This window comes from Zalophus californianus, chromosome 4 (genome assembly GCF_009762305.2).
Source record: "Zalophus californianus isolate mZalCal1 chromosome 4, mZalCal1.pri.v2, whole genome shotgun sequence".
In the NCBI taxonomy this organism is placed as follows: Eukaryota; Metazoa; Chordata; class Mammalia; order Carnivora; family Otariidae; genus Zalophus; species Zalophus californianus.
The window spans coordinates 95,103,519-95,118,930 of record NC_045598.1 but is presented as its reverse complement, the minus strand read 5'-3'; the positions used below and the strand labels follow the sequence as shown (position 1 = coordinate 95,118,930).

At 37.8% G+C, this 15,412-nt stretch overlaps 1 protein-coding gene across 3 annotated transcripts in view; it reads left to right on the top strand.

The window, feature by feature from the left end:
* SLC16A1 (solute carrier family 16 member 1) overlaps nucleotides 1–15,412 on the top strand; it is a 58,153-nt gene that overhangs the window by 32,858 nt on the left and 9,883 nt on the right. For all 3 annotated transcript variants that reach the window (XM_027590591.2, XM_027590466.2, XM_027590530.2), the window contains 2 exons: nucleotides 4,467–4,727; nucleotides 10,678–10,821. In XM_027590591.2, the coding sequence (XP_027446392.1) occupies nucleotides 4,511–4,727; nucleotides 10,678–10,821 (361 nt within the window). In that variant the 5' untranslated portion in view covers nucleotides 4,467–4,510. The remainder of the gene's footprint in view (nucleotides 1–4,466; nucleotides 4,728–10,677; nucleotides 10,822–15,412) is intronic.

The window sequence follows — 15,412 nt, the reverse complement described above, 5'->3', positions numbered from 1 at the left end:
GGATTTTTAGAGCCATGAAACTACTTATTATGATACTATAATGGTGGATACATATCATTATAAATGTGTCTACACATGGACTGTGTAACACCAAGAGTGAACCTTAAGGCAAACTATGGAGTCGGGTAATGATGTGTCACATAATAATGTACATACTGAGTAAAACAAACTAGAGTTCCAAGGAAAAGAATATTATTTTAGGATGTTGACACTATTTTCACATAGAGAACAAGCTAGGGATCCTCGGATAGACCAAGTGCCTGGAATCAGGATAAGCCAGCAATTCTGGCTGTGCAAAAAGTATTCTTTGACAATGGAGAATTATGCTTCAGGAGATTAGGACCTATCTGCAACTCTAGTGAGTTTGTGACTAACTCTCAGAAATGTCTCCTCATACTGTCTAAACTTCTTCTGTAAAGGAAATGGATGGTATGTTCTCTGTTTTCCTGGGCACTTCACCTTTTCATCGGCCATGTTTGTCTGTTCCACCAATGAACAAGAATAGGTTGAGAATTATATTGTGACACAATTTCACCCATCCTGACAAGTAATGAAAGGAAACTCCTGATAGGAACAAACTTATAATTGTTGTGGTGGCCTCCAATCTATATCTGATTACATCAATCTTGGCTAGTACTTCCTTTTGGGAAGTTCCAGTACCAGGAGGATTTGGAGGAGATGCCCTTGCCTAACATTCTTGAACCACTTCTCCCAGACAATTCTGAAGGAGCACTATCAAGTATGCCCACGGGACCAGTGCTGGTCTATTGTGTATTGCCAGTCCATGATGAGATAAGTACAGACATTAATGGTAAGCATTTAGTAACTTTTATAGCAATTTTTTTTCATTTTTGTATATACCCATTTTGTATATGTTTGTATATAATAATATCAGTATATACTCTTTATAAAGACACTGGTATACACATACATAGTTTTGCATGATTTAAAATTTTACATAAATCATACTGTGTCTAAGGTGTATTTTGGAAATGAGGTTTAGCATCCATTACACATCCTCTTTTCTAGTGTACATTAATATGTTGCAGAGGCTTTAAAGCTAAACTTCATTTCTCAGGCTTCCTTGCAACTATATTCCTGAATTTGATTTAAATTCTGCCAGTCACATGTATTCATATGACTTTTTTTTAAGATTTTATTTAGTCATTTGACAGAGAGAGGCAGAGTGGGAGAGGGAGAAGCAGGCTTCCCACGGAGCAGGGAGCCCCATGCGGGGCTCGATCCCAGGACCCTGGGATCATGACCTGAGCTGAAGGCAAACACTTAATGACTGAGCCACCCAGGCGCCCCTTCATATGACATTTGTAAGGCAGAATTAGAACAGAGTTCTTGATGTCTACTCACTAGCTTTGAGATTTTAAGAAGCAGGGCATGTGGAATCCATCTTGATGATGTTATCATGGGAGGCACATATGGTTCTGGAGCTAACTGCAGAAATTAACAACCTTTGATTGCAACTTCCTGATTTTGATGATTACTTGATTTTGGCAGCTTTTTATATTGTTGGCTTCCTAATTGTGCCAATAGTGATACGATGATGGAGTCAGTGGCTTTCTGGTTGTAGAAGGAGGAGCAACTCTCTTGGTGGCCTGAGTAGTGCTTTGGAAAGCTTCATGGATCTAAGGGAACAAATGTTGGGAGTCTAGGGCCCATCAAGAGTAAGAGTTCTGTTCTGTTCTTAATGGTTGGGATCCTAAAGGGCTGTGCCATAGGAATAAGTGTGCATTGGAGGTAAACCAGTCCTCAAATGAACTGCAACCTGATTTCAAGTCATCTGTATGAACAAAACATCTTGGTCCTTGAAATATTCTTGAAGAGATTTTAGGTTTATATAGCCCTAGGTAAATGAAAATCACTCAGGAGGAAGATACTATCCTAAGCCTCAAATTCTCAGTATAGATGGAACTGCACTAAGGATGGAAAACACAGAAGAGAAAGAAAGTAGATACCATGGGAAGGTTCAACCCACATCCAATTGGAGTCTCAGGGGAGTGGAAGAAGGGAAAAGGGAAGAAGGAATATTTGAAGACATAGTGGCTGAGAGTTTTTCAAAATTGATGAGAATTTTGTTTTGTCAGTGTGACTGTCTCTTGGTTATGTAATCTGTATTTTCTCAATGGTTTTGTTTTTTTTTAAGGTTTTTCTTTTTATCTTGTTGGGTTTCCTCATACTGTAGGTTCATGTTATTCCATCACATCTGGAATAGCCGTAGCCATTAACCCCTGAAATTACCTCTTTCCCATTCTCTCCATTCTCTTCTTCCCAAGTCCCATTAGATGTATGCCAGATGCTCCCATTCTCAACTCCGTGTTTCTAAATCTTCCTCTCTCAGCTCCAGAATAAAGCTCTCCCCTGAATTCTATTTTCTTCAAATTTAGCCTTTAGATTCATGGTCTCTCCAGCTATGTTCAGTCTGCTGGTTAACCTATTACTTCATTGAGCATACTTTTTATTTCTAGAAGTTCTGTTTCAAGTCAACTGGTCTTTTAATAGTATTTAATATGTTGTTTGTTTTTATTTAGTGGTCTTAATTTCTTATCTCATGCTTTTAATCATTTTAAATATTCACATCCAATGTCTGTAGTTCTTGTGTCTAATCCAGCTATATTGAATTGACTTTACTTCACTCACGGTTAATTGATTCTTGATGTGTTTTAAAATTTTAGATTGTCAGGGCACCTGAGTGGCTCAGTCGGTTGAGCATCTGATTCTTGATATGAGCTCAGGTCTTGAACTCTGGGTTGTGAGTTCAAGCCCTGTGCTGGGCTCCACGCTAGGCATGGAGCCTACTTTAAATGGATAGATAGATAGATACATAGATAGATAGATAGATAGATAGAAAGAAAGATAGGAAATTTTATATTGTCAGCTTATGTTTGGCAGGGCTTTGTTTGTGGGAAATCTTTGCTAGTAAAGTTAAACATAATATATCTCTAAAAGAACAACAGAGGTTTCCCACAGACATTGACCTGCCAAGCACAAGCTCACCCAGTCCTGTAGTTGTGAATTCTCAGAAGAGAGTGTCATCTCCTCTTCCTTGTCTTCTTCCTTTTCCTCTTCTTTAACCACCAGATAGCCAAGAGAGAGAATTTGCCTGCCATTACCTTTTGCTTCTGTATTGTCTCCACATGCCACTGAACAGATTTTATCCCCCTTGTCACTGTCTTTGAACTATTTTTTTTTAATCAATTCTGTGGAGGCATTTTTTTAAGATTTTTTATTTGAGAGAGTGAGAATAAGAGAGCACAAGCAGGGGGAGCGGCAGAGGGACAGGGAGAAGCAGGCCCTTGCTAAGCAGGAAGCCCGACAACTGGGGCTTGATCCCAGGACCCTGGGGTCATGACCTGAGCTAAAGGCAGACACTTAACCAACTGAGCTACCCAGGCGCCCCTGAGGTATTATTTACATACAGTAAATACAATTTGATGGGTGACTACAGCCACAATCATAACACAGCATTTCCATGACCCAGAGACATTCTCTCAGGCTACTTTGCAGTCAACCTCTTCTCCCAACCCCCTGATCTGTTTTCTATTACTAGAATTTGGCCTTTTCTAAAACTTGATATAAATGTAACCATACAGAATATTTTTATGTCTGGTCTTTTTTCACTTAACATAAAGCTTTTATGATTCATCCATGTTCTTTTTTTTTCTTTTTTAAAGATTTTATTTATTTATTCATGAGAGACACAGAGAGAAAGAGAGGCAGAGGGAGAAGCAGGCTCCCAAGGAGCAGGGAGCCTGATGTGGGACTCGATCCCAGGACCCTGGGATCATGACCTGAGCCGAAGGCAGATGCTTAACCATCTGAGCCACTCAGGCGCCCCATCCATGTTCTTGCATGCATCATTAGTTTGTTCGTGTTTATTGTTCCAATATATGGCTATACCATGATTTTTCCATTCACTTGTTGATGGACATTTGGGTTGTTTTCAGTTTGGGGCTATTATGAATAAAATTATTAGAGAATTCTTATATAAGTCTTTGTGAAGATGTATGTTTTCATTTCTCTTGGATAATACCTAGGGATGTAATGGCTAGGTCATATGTTTGTATGTTTAACTTCTTAAGAAACTGCCAAAATGTTTTCTGACCTGGCTGTACCATTTGCTTTACCACCAGCAACAGCATTCTGTAGTAATTTGAGTAGTAATTTGAGGAATTATACTAACTGTTGAAACAAGTAGGCTTATTTGAAATAGAAAGGCTATATGTACTGAACAGGATTTATGTCAGTTATGGTTCCTTAAATGGTATGGAGCTGTTTTCCTTTAAGCTACTATGGGCAATACCATGGCTCTAAGACTTTTTCTAATAATGTCCTTAGAAGATCATCTCTATTGGAAAATTAATATTGGGAAGCAATTCAGTTACTTGAGAGCTGGCTATAAAGGGTGGAAGTGCTTTATTACTGACATGGTATTTTAATTTTATATCCTTCAGATATTTGGATCTGAACTGCATTTTGGAAATCATCTACACTTAAAATGCCACCAGCAGTTGGAGGTCCAGTTGGATACACTCCCCCAGATGGAGGCTGGGGGTGGGCAGTAGTAGTTGGAGCTTTCATTTCCATCGGCTTCTCTTACGCATTTCCCAAATCCATTACTGTGTTCTTCAAAGAAATTGAAGGCATATTCAATGCCACCACCAGTGAAGTGTCATGGATATCCTCAATCATGTTGGCTGTCATGTATGGTGGAGGTAAGTACCCCCAAGGCCTGCTGTTTTAGTCACATTTTTTTCATTCCCATTAACCATGACCGCTCTTGATCTGTTTGTTCCACTGTAGTATTCTGAACAGAAATGAGAAACTGTGAGGTCCTGTGATTTGGTCCAACTCCGTATCATTAAAAAGCTCTCAGAAAAATGACATGTGTGCAGCTGATTTTTCTTACTGCTCTCTGCTAGACTCTTAAGATATAAACACAAAGATTCTTCTTCCTTTTTTTTTTAAATTTTATTTATTTATTTGTCAGAGAGAAAGAGAGAGCGCATAAGCAGGGGGAGCAGCAGGCTCCCCCCTGAGCAAGGAGCCTGATGCGGGACTCAATCCCAGTACTCTGGGATCATGATCTTGGCCGAAGGCAGATGCTTAACCAACTGAGCCACCCAGGCATCCCACAAATAAAGACTTTTCTTAAATTGATATTGGGAGAATTAAAGTAAATCAGGCTCACCTGAATAGCATAGTTCAAAGTCTCAGGTAAAATCTTTGCATGGTGTTAGAATTAACTGAAAAAAATCTTCCTCTTCTTCCTTGTGATGTTATTCACCCTAAAAGCATTTCAGCTGAATCTTAAACTTAAGTTTTACCATTTTTTTCCCTGCTGTTTTCCTTGACATGTTTAAAGGAAATACGGAGAGTAAGTTGCTTACTTAACATTATTTAAAATACTGTTCATTGGTATAGCCACTTTGGAAAACAGTATGGAGTTTCCTCAAAAAGTTAAAAATAGAGCTACCCTATGACCCAGCAATTGCACTACTGGGTATTTACCCCAAAGATACAGATGTAGTGAAAAAGAAGGGGCACATGCGCCCCAATGTCCATAGCAGCAATGTCCACAATAGCCAAATTGGGGAAGGAGCTGAGATGCCCTTCAGTGGATGAATGGATAAAGAAGATGTGGTTCATATATACAATGGAATATTACTCAGCCATCAGAAAGGATGAATACCCACCATTTGCATTGACGTGGATGGAACTGGAGGGGATTATGCTAAGTGAAATAAGTCAAGCAGAGAAAGACAATTATATGGTTTCACTCATATGTAGAACATAAGGAATAGCATGGAGGACATTAGGGTAAGAAAGGAAAAACTGAAGCGGGGTGGCGGGTGGGGGAATCAGAGCAGGAGACAAACCATGAGAGACTGTGGACTCCGGGAAACAATCTGAGGGTTTCAGAAGGGAGGGGGGTGGGAAGATGGGTTAGCCCAGTGATAGGTATTAAGGAGGGCATGTGTTGTAATGCACACTGGGTGTTATATGCAAATAGTGAATCATGGAACACCACATCAAAAACTAATGATGTACTGTATGGTGACTAACATAAAAATAAATAAAATAAAATAAAAATTTGTAAAATAAATAAATAAAATACTATTCATTTCACCTTGGAACATCAAATCACAATGTAACATGTAAAAGTCAAAACCTTCCATAATACTTAAAACATATAGTTGCTTAGTGAGAGATTCTAAAGCCAAGTGATACTGAGATTGACAGTGCCTCATGCTGCTTAGTTAGCCAAACTTTCATCTCTGTTAATACTACTTTTTGGTGGCAGTTTAGTATCTCATTATTTTCACATGTAGTTCCTTAATAGCCAGTATAAAGATTCTATATTTCAACTGTAAAACCTTAGAATTTGAATTCTTGGGATTCCAGTAAGCTGTTGGCAGAGTCAACCAATATTAAGCCCTATGCACATATTTCACACTAGATTAGATATTGTGAGTGATAGAGAACACTTGATCCTGATACCTGCCTTTGGGGAGCTTATAATCCTATTGAAACAATAACATAAACTCATGAAACAAGAATAAATAGTTGAAGTCATAATTTAACTAAATATATAATTTCATTGCACAGAAAAAACAGGTAACCTGGTTGCCTTAGAGAGAGGTGAATTAGGTGACAGGGAAGACTTATGTTTTTCTACTATATATCTTTTTATTTTATGCCTTTTGAATTTTGACGGTATGCCTGTTTTGTCTATTAAGTACTTTTAGAGAATATAAGTGCTAAATTGTAGTACTTATTTTCTTTTTATAAGTTCAGAGAAATCAAAAGGGACCTTGGATATTATCTAGTTTCTGAGAGCCAATAGTTTTGGAAGCTTTGGACTCTATCTGCCAGGATTTTTTTTTTTTTTTTTTTTTACTTTTTTTTTTTAAAGATTTTATTTATTTGAGATAGAGAGAATGAGAGATAGAGAGCACGAGAGGGAAGAGGGTCAGAGGGAGAAACAGACTCCCTGGCGAGCAGGGAGCCCGATGTGGGACTCGATCCCGGGACTCCAGGATCATGACCTGAGCCGAAGGCAGTCGCTTAACCAACTGAGCCACCCAGGCGCCCTCTGCCAGGATTTTCTAATCAGGTTTTGACTATGATGGCTTGAAGAAATTGGTATAAGTATTACCCAGACGTATTCCAGGTGCTCAGGGTATCTTTAAGCTGACTATAAACCAGGGGTTCACATGTTATAATTTGGAGCTGCCAAAGAGCTTGAGAGCCACTTGCATTTTGCATCAAAAGTAAGTGATGTCAGTTGTACTAATGGCACATGACACTTTCTTCTGGGAAAACAGTTCCTTCTTTGTCCTCACCCAGAGATAACTAGCACATTTCTCTGAATTTGTGTTATAATAGGCCTATGAACTGTACCCCTCTCTATTTTTAATGATAGCTAATTGGGGTCATCCTTCCTGAAATAACTCTGAAAGACAAATTGCCTATCGAGAGCCTTGTGGCAGAATTTTTACTAAATGGGTTATTTTGTTTTGATTGGCTCCTAAGTGGTATATCCCCTAAGAATTATCATCAGTTTTCAACTGCCACAATTCTTTAACTTAATGTATTTGGGCCACACCCTCAACACTAATATGTTTTGAACTACCAGTGGTTTAGTTTTTTTTTCTTTTAGTACTTTGGTTCAGAGATACGTACTGATGCTTGTTGGAGTGTAAGTATATTTTTAGGGGAGGAGATTTTAGTTGCCTACTCTCTTTTTTATTTGAGTTTTTCCGATTTTTTTTTTTTAACAGGAAAGTAATTTGCATATTTTCAGTTTCACACTAATGTCTTTAACATTCCTAGTTTAATATTGCAGATGTTACAGTATTAACTTCTACTTCACAAGTCGATAGTGTGGCAATATTTTGATCTTTGTAATTCTGACTATACAAGATCTATTTCATGACCAATTTATGTGAAAATATTTCATGAATATTCTTTCAGTATTTAATTCTTTCACCTTACACAAGCTGTAAATTCAAATTACTTCCAAACCAGCTGTGGTCTAGTATTTTCCTGAAGTGACTTAGTCAATGAAAACTTCTTTATACATATCCTTGGTTGGGCCTGAAATCTCTCCTGGCAGCCAGTTCTTGACCCAGCCTTAAAGAGACTTAGTCCTCTGAAACACTAGGATATCAAGAGGTTTGATTCTGGGGCACCTGGGTGGCTCAGTCTGTTAGGCATCTGCCTTCAGCTCAGGTCGTGATCCTGGGGTCCTGGGATCAAGCCCCGAGTCTGGCTCCCTGCTCAGTGGGGAGCCTGCTTCTCCCTCTCCCACTCCCACTCCCCCTGCTTGTGCTCTCGCTTTCTCTCTCTTTCAAATAAATAAAATCTTTAAAAAGGAAAAAAGGTTTGTTTCCTTCTTGCATGCTTACATACACTATAATTTAAATTTGGGTTCCCTGGGGTCAGAGCTGACCTTTTAATTGAATCATACTGCAGCTTTGAGTATAGTACTAGAATATAAGTAACTGCAGAATTTCCCATAGTGTTTATGGAAATAGAATATGTCAACATATAACCAATAATATATTCTGAATACGTACATTCTATATTTGTTTTAAAAAATAGACTTACTGTCTTCTAAGGAACTAATTATAGAATGAGCAGAATAAGGTCAGAATTTACTGTGCTAATAGAAGGAAAACATAATTTTTATGTCTTCTGCTTAATAGCTTAGTTCCAAAAATATGAAGTACAGTGTAATAGGGAGAAAATGGGCTGGATTTGAAACTTGGTTCTTGGTAGCTTTGTGACTTTGCAAAGTTCAAACATCAGTTCATTTCCTTGTGTGCCCTTCCCTACTGATGCATTGCAGTGATCCTCTTGTTTGCAGTCCTCTACCTTAACCAGGCAGGTAAGGTATGGTGTCATGTAAACAAAGTTGTCATTCCCCCAAGTCCCTATCCATGAAGTACAGACAGAGGCATATTCTTTTATAAAGAAATGAAATGCAATGAATGTCAGTGTAATCAGAAAATAATGTTAGTCTACTTAAGAGTTGTGTTACAGCTTTTATTTTTTTTAAAGATATTTGAGAGAGAGAAAGAGCCTGTACGCAAGCATGGGGGGAGGGGCAGGGGGAGAGAATCTGCAAGTTGACTCCCTGGTGAGTGTGGAGCCCCATGCAGGGCTTAATTTCACCACCCCAGATCATGACCCCAGCCAATACCAAGAGCTGGAGACTCAACTGACTGAGCCATCCGGGCACCCCATGTTACAGCTTTTAAAACATTGTTTGGTTTGAATAGGACTTTATTATAATTAACACTTAAAAATACGGAAAGGGGGGTGCCTGCGTGGCTCAGTCGTTAAGCGTCTGCCTTTGGCTCCTGGGATGGAGCCCTACATCAGGCTCCCTGCTCCGCGGGAAGCCTGCTTCTCTCTCTCCCCCACTCCGCCTGCTCGTGTTCACTCTCTCGCTGTGTCTCTGCCAAACAAATAAATAAAATCTTTAAAAATAAAAACTTGGAAAGGGGAATTACAGATTATACCTATTTATAGCAAGTAAGGAGAGCCCATTTGATACTCATATTTGAAAACATACATTAAATGCATCAAATCTTTTTCTTCCTGATCCTTATAATACTTCACATTTTATTTGGTTCCTTTCACATTGAAGAAAAACTGATAATTTTGGTATGCATCCCTTTATCAGAGGAAATTTAATCTGATTATCTTAGATAACACTATTTCCTATCTTCTTGAATTGTTAGATCCAAGATATTTTAACCATTATTTGATTTAATCTCCTGCAAGCTTAGTTTCACTGTATTGCTACCATGAAACAGTAATTTAGGCATGGAATCAGGTTAACTCTAAAGAAATATTCAATTCAGTACCTGAGACATCTAGGTATAACTGGGAAGTTTTTTGTTTTCAATTTATATTTCTTTTTTTTTAAGATTTTATTTATTTATTTGGCAGAGAGAGACACAGCAAGAGAGGGAACACAAGCAGGGGGAGTGGGAGAGGGAGAAGCAGGCTTCCCACGGAGCAGGGAACCTGATGCGGGGCTCGATCCTAGGACCCTGGGATCATGACCTGAGCCGAAGGCAGACGCTTAACGACTGAGCCACCCAGGCGCCCTCAATTTAGATTTCCTAATTGCAAAGCTACTTAAACTTGGAAAAAATAATTACGTATTTTTCAGGGATTTTTTCTTTTTAAAAAATATGACACAAACTACATTTATGATAATGTGTAAATGATGCTCTAATATCATCATATTAGAGTGCCTGTCCAAAAATTAAAACAGAGCAAACTTACTAAATATGTTTATCATATCCTAGATACATCAACAAGCCTATCAACATCCATTACCAAGGTGTTTTCAGCCAGTTCTGCCTTATAAGAGGAAGATCAAGGAGAGAACCAGAGTCTGATATTTTAATAAAATTCCATCCAATATTTATAGATAAAGAAGATATACAATGATGTTCTTTAGCATCTTTATTTTCTAATACACCTTTGACTATGAAATAAATGTAGAAAGCAATATTCTTCCCATTGTCTTTGTTTTTATCTGTTTATTTTAAAAGACTTGTCATTTAGCGTCAATGCCTTGTGTAGATAGGAGGGAGTTGGTTCCTTTCCTCTGTGTTAACTAAATTTCTGGTTTTCTCCTAGGTCCTATCAGCAGTATCCTGGTGAATAAATATGGCAGTCGTCCAATCATGATTGTTGGTGGCTGCTTATCAGGCTGTGGCTTGGTTGCGGCTTCTTTCTGTAATACTGTTCAGGAACTTTACTTGTGTGTTGGAGTCATTGGAGGTGAGTTACTGTTGATTCATTTTCAAGCATTAATTTATTGCTGGCTATTTGGTATTCATTTAACATTCATCTTTCAGATCTTTTGAGTGAAATTCCTACCTTATAGAAATTACTTGATTATCATTTTGAAGAGCTATAAATACATTAAAGGGTACTAGAAAAGCAAACTTCTAAGGAAATTCCTGTTATACAGGGGGTGTTCACTGTTGAATGAATGAATAATGAAAGAGATGATTGCATCCCTTGTCCTAAGACTAGTCAGTGGTGGTAGATAAAATGTGTTTGGCAATTTCTTGCAAGGGTGATCATTGGTTATTACTCTTTCTCATTACCTCTTCTTCCCACAGGGGATAGGCTTCTACTGGAGCAGGAGAGAGTATAAAATATAAAGCAGGAATTATCTGGCAGAATGTCCAAATACATTTCTGAGGGATAGAAGACCCACTTAATAATTCCTCCCTCCTCTTTTGATAGCCAAATTAAAGTAATGAACTGCTGATGAGTATAATAAAGATTACTCATAACTTCACAATCCAGAGACTTTATTAACATTTTGATGTATATCTTTCCATACTTTTCCTGTGCACAAAGATAAAACCTTTTTTAATACAAAAAATAATCAGATATGTTTTGTAACCAGTTTTTCACTTAACAGGATACCATGAACATCTTTCCATGTCATTAAATATTACAAGATTTTTAATCTGTTATTCCATTAAATAGGTATGTACAATAATTTTTTTAGTAAGCTCTATGACACATGTGGGGCTTGAACTCAGAACCCACAGATCAGGAGTCTTATGCTCTAATGACTGAGCCAGCCATGCATCCCGATACGTACCATAATTTTATTTGACCAGTCTCTTAGTTAATTGTTCGATATTTAGGGTTTTGTTTTTGATTTTTTACATTTTCTTACTATTAGTAAACAGTATTGTGTTGATAATCTTTGTGAACATGAATATTTTCTTAGGATAGCTTTGTAAAAGTGGAACTGCTGTGTGTTTTAAAGATACATATGAGCTAAATTCCCAAAAAGATCATGCTCACCATAATGTGAGAGGGCATACAGCCTTGACAACAATGGGATATTATCCTTTTTAATTATTGCCAGGTGAATCATTTAACAGGTGAACAGTATTTCCTGATTTTAATTTAAATCTCTTTATTAGGAAAGTAAATGTTTTTAATATGTTTGTGGCTATGTATTTCGGGTTTTTTGTTTATTGTCTTTGTACAAAATGCTTATTGACTGCTTTTGTGTACCTATTTAAAAATAATATGTAATAACTTTACAGGTTAAATTATTATCCCTTTGCATAAGACAGTTATTTTGGGGTGCCTGGGTGGCTCAGTCGGTTGTGTCTGTCTTCGGCTCGGGTCATGATCCGAGGGTCCTGGGATTGAGCCCCATGTTGGGCTCCCTGCTTAGCAGGGAGTCTGCTTCTCCCTCTCCCCCTGCCCCTCCCCCCTGCTCATGCTCTCTCTCTCACACTCCCTCTCTCTCAAAATAAATAAATAAAATCTTAAAAAAAAAAAGACAGTTATTTTTCCAAAAATTTTTTTACATTTAATTATGGTAAAATACATATCACATAAAATTTACATTCCTAACATCTTTTAAGTATTCAGTTCAGTGGTATTAAGTATGTTCACATTCTTATGCAACCATTTCCACCATCCATTTTCAGAACTGTTTCATCTTACAGAATGAAACCCTGTCCCCATTAAACAGTAACTTCCCATTCCCCCTCCCCCCAAATATCTGTCCCCAGTTAATTTTTTCTGTTGAATTTTGTTTGGAAGAAAATTTTTTAATTTAGTCTTCCAGTTTTTTCCCTCTTCATCTACAATTTCAGGTATTCAAAACTCTCAATACTTCATGATTTTTGTCTTGTATATCATTATTACAAAGTTCTACACTCTAAGATTATGAATATATTTGCCTACTTTTTTAAAACTGTGTTTTAATTCCAGGGTAGTTAGCATAGTGTTATAATAGTTTCAGGTATACAATCTAGTGCTCCAACAATTCCATATATTACTCAGTGCTCATCAAGATAAATGTATTCTTTTTTTTTTTAAAGATTTTATTTATTCATTTGACAGAGATAGATACAGCAAGAGAGGGAACACAAGCAGGGGGAGTGGGAGAGGGGGAAGCAGGCTTCCCACTGAGCAGGGAGCCCGATGCAGGGCTCGATCCCAGGACCCTGGGATCATGACCTGAGCCGAAGGTAGACACTTAATGACTGAGCCACCCAGGCGCCCCAAGATAAATGTATTCTTAATCTCCTTCACCTATTTTACCCATCCCCCCACCCCCCTCTCCCCTTGTTCTCTATAGTTAAGAGTCTGGGGTTTTGTTGTTGTGTTTTGTTTGTTTTTGGTTTGTCTCCCCCCTGCCCCTTGGTTCATTTGTTTTGTTCCTTAAATTCCACACATGAGTGAAATCATATGCTATTTGTATTCTTTGGCTTATTTAACATAACATTATACTCTCTAGATCCATCCATGTTGTTGTACATGGCAGGATTTCATTCTTTTTATGGCTAAATAATATTTCATTGTATAGGGGCACCTGAGTGGCTTCAGTCCATTGAGCGGTTGAGCATCTGACTCTTGGTTTCAGCTCGGGCCATCATTCAGGGTCCTGGGATTGAGCCCTGTCTCAGGCTGTTTTCAGTGGGCAGTGTTTTTGAGATTCTCTTCCTGTCCCTCTGCCCCCTCCCCCCCCCCCCACTCCCATGCATGGATGTGTGCACTCTCTCTCTCTCAAATAAATAAATCCTTAACAAAAATAATATTCCTTTACACACACACACACACATCACATCTTTATCCATTCACCAATCAATGGACACTTGGGTTGCTTCCATAATTTGGCTTTTGTAAGTAATGCTGCAGTAAACATCAGGGTGCATATATCCCTTCGAATTGGTGTTTTTGTCTTCTTTGGGCAAATATCCAGTAGTGGCATTACTGGATCATATGGTAGTCCTGTTTTTAGTTTTTTGAGGAACCTCCATACTGTCTTCCACAGTAGCTACACCAGCTTGCATTCCCACCAACAGTGCACAAGTGTTCCTTTTTCTCTGCATCCTCCCCAACATTTGTTGTTTCTTGAGCTTTTGATTTTAGCCATTCTGACAAGTGTGAGGTGATATCTCATTGTAGTTTTAATTTGCATTTCCCTGGTGATGAGTGATGTTGAGCATCTTTTCATGTGTCTGTTGGCCATCTGTATGCCTTCTTTGGGGAAATATCTATAATGTCTTCTGCCCATTTTTCAACTGGATTATTTGTTTTGTGTGTGTGTATGTGTATAGGTTGTAAGTTCTTTATATATTTTGGCTACTAGCCCTTTATCAGATATGTCATTTTCAAATATCTGTTCCCATTCAGTATGTTGTCTTTTTGTTTCGTTGATTGTTTCCTTTGCTGTGCTGGAGGTTTTTGTTTTGATGCAGTCCCAAGAGTTTATATTTACTTTTGATTCCCTTGCTTCAGGAGACATATCTAGAAAGATGTTACAGCTGATGTCAGAGAAATTACTGCCTCTGTTTCAGGTCTCACATTTAGGTCCTTAATCCATTTTGAGTTTATGACTGTATATGGTGTAAGATAGTGGTCCAGTGTCATTCTTTTGCATGTAGCTGTCCAGTTTTCCCACCACCATTTGTTAAGGATACTGTCTTCTTCCCATAGCATATTCTTGCCTCCTTTGTCAAAGATTAATTGACCATATAATCGTGGGTATATTTCTGGGCTTTCTATTCTGTTCCATTGATCTATGTGCCTATTTTTGTGCTTGTATCATCCTGTTTTGATTACTACAGTTTTGTAATATACTTGAAATCTGGAATCTTGATACCTCCAGCTTTGTTCCCTTTTTTTTCAAGATTGCTTTGGCTATTTGGGCGTCTTTTGTAATTTCATACAAATTTTAGGGTTATTTGTTCTAGTTCTATGAAAAATGCTGTTGGTAATTTGATAAGGATTGCATTTAATCTGCTTTGATCCATCTTTGGTTGGATCAAGATTGGATCCAATCTTTGATCCAAAGATTGCTTTGAGTAGTATGGCTATTTTAACAATACTTGTTCTTCCATTCCATGAGCATGGAATGTCTTTCCATTTATTATATTCTCTTAAACATATGTTCTCTTACATTTTAAATTTCTGAATGGAAGAAAACATTTTACATAAAATGAGAAGAAAGAAATATGAAACTCTGTTTGTTCCCACATGGTTAGTCAGTTTGTTCATTTGCTCTTTTAGTTCCTCAAATATTTATTAACAACCATGTATATGTCAAGCAATGTTCTAGATTTTGTTGGGAATAGAGCAACAACTAGGGCTAAATCATACTCTTTAATGGGAGGAAACAGATAATACTACTCGCAAATGTATGAAGAAATAGGAAAAATACCAGGTAGTGATAATGCTATACAAAGCCTCAAAATAAAATGTTCTGACAGGGAAGGACTGGGTAGTCTACAAAGGTAGGTCACTCTCAAGAGATGACCTTAACCAAGAGATTTGAGTAGCAACAGGGAACAAGCTTTGTTGAAAATTTAGGGGAACCTAA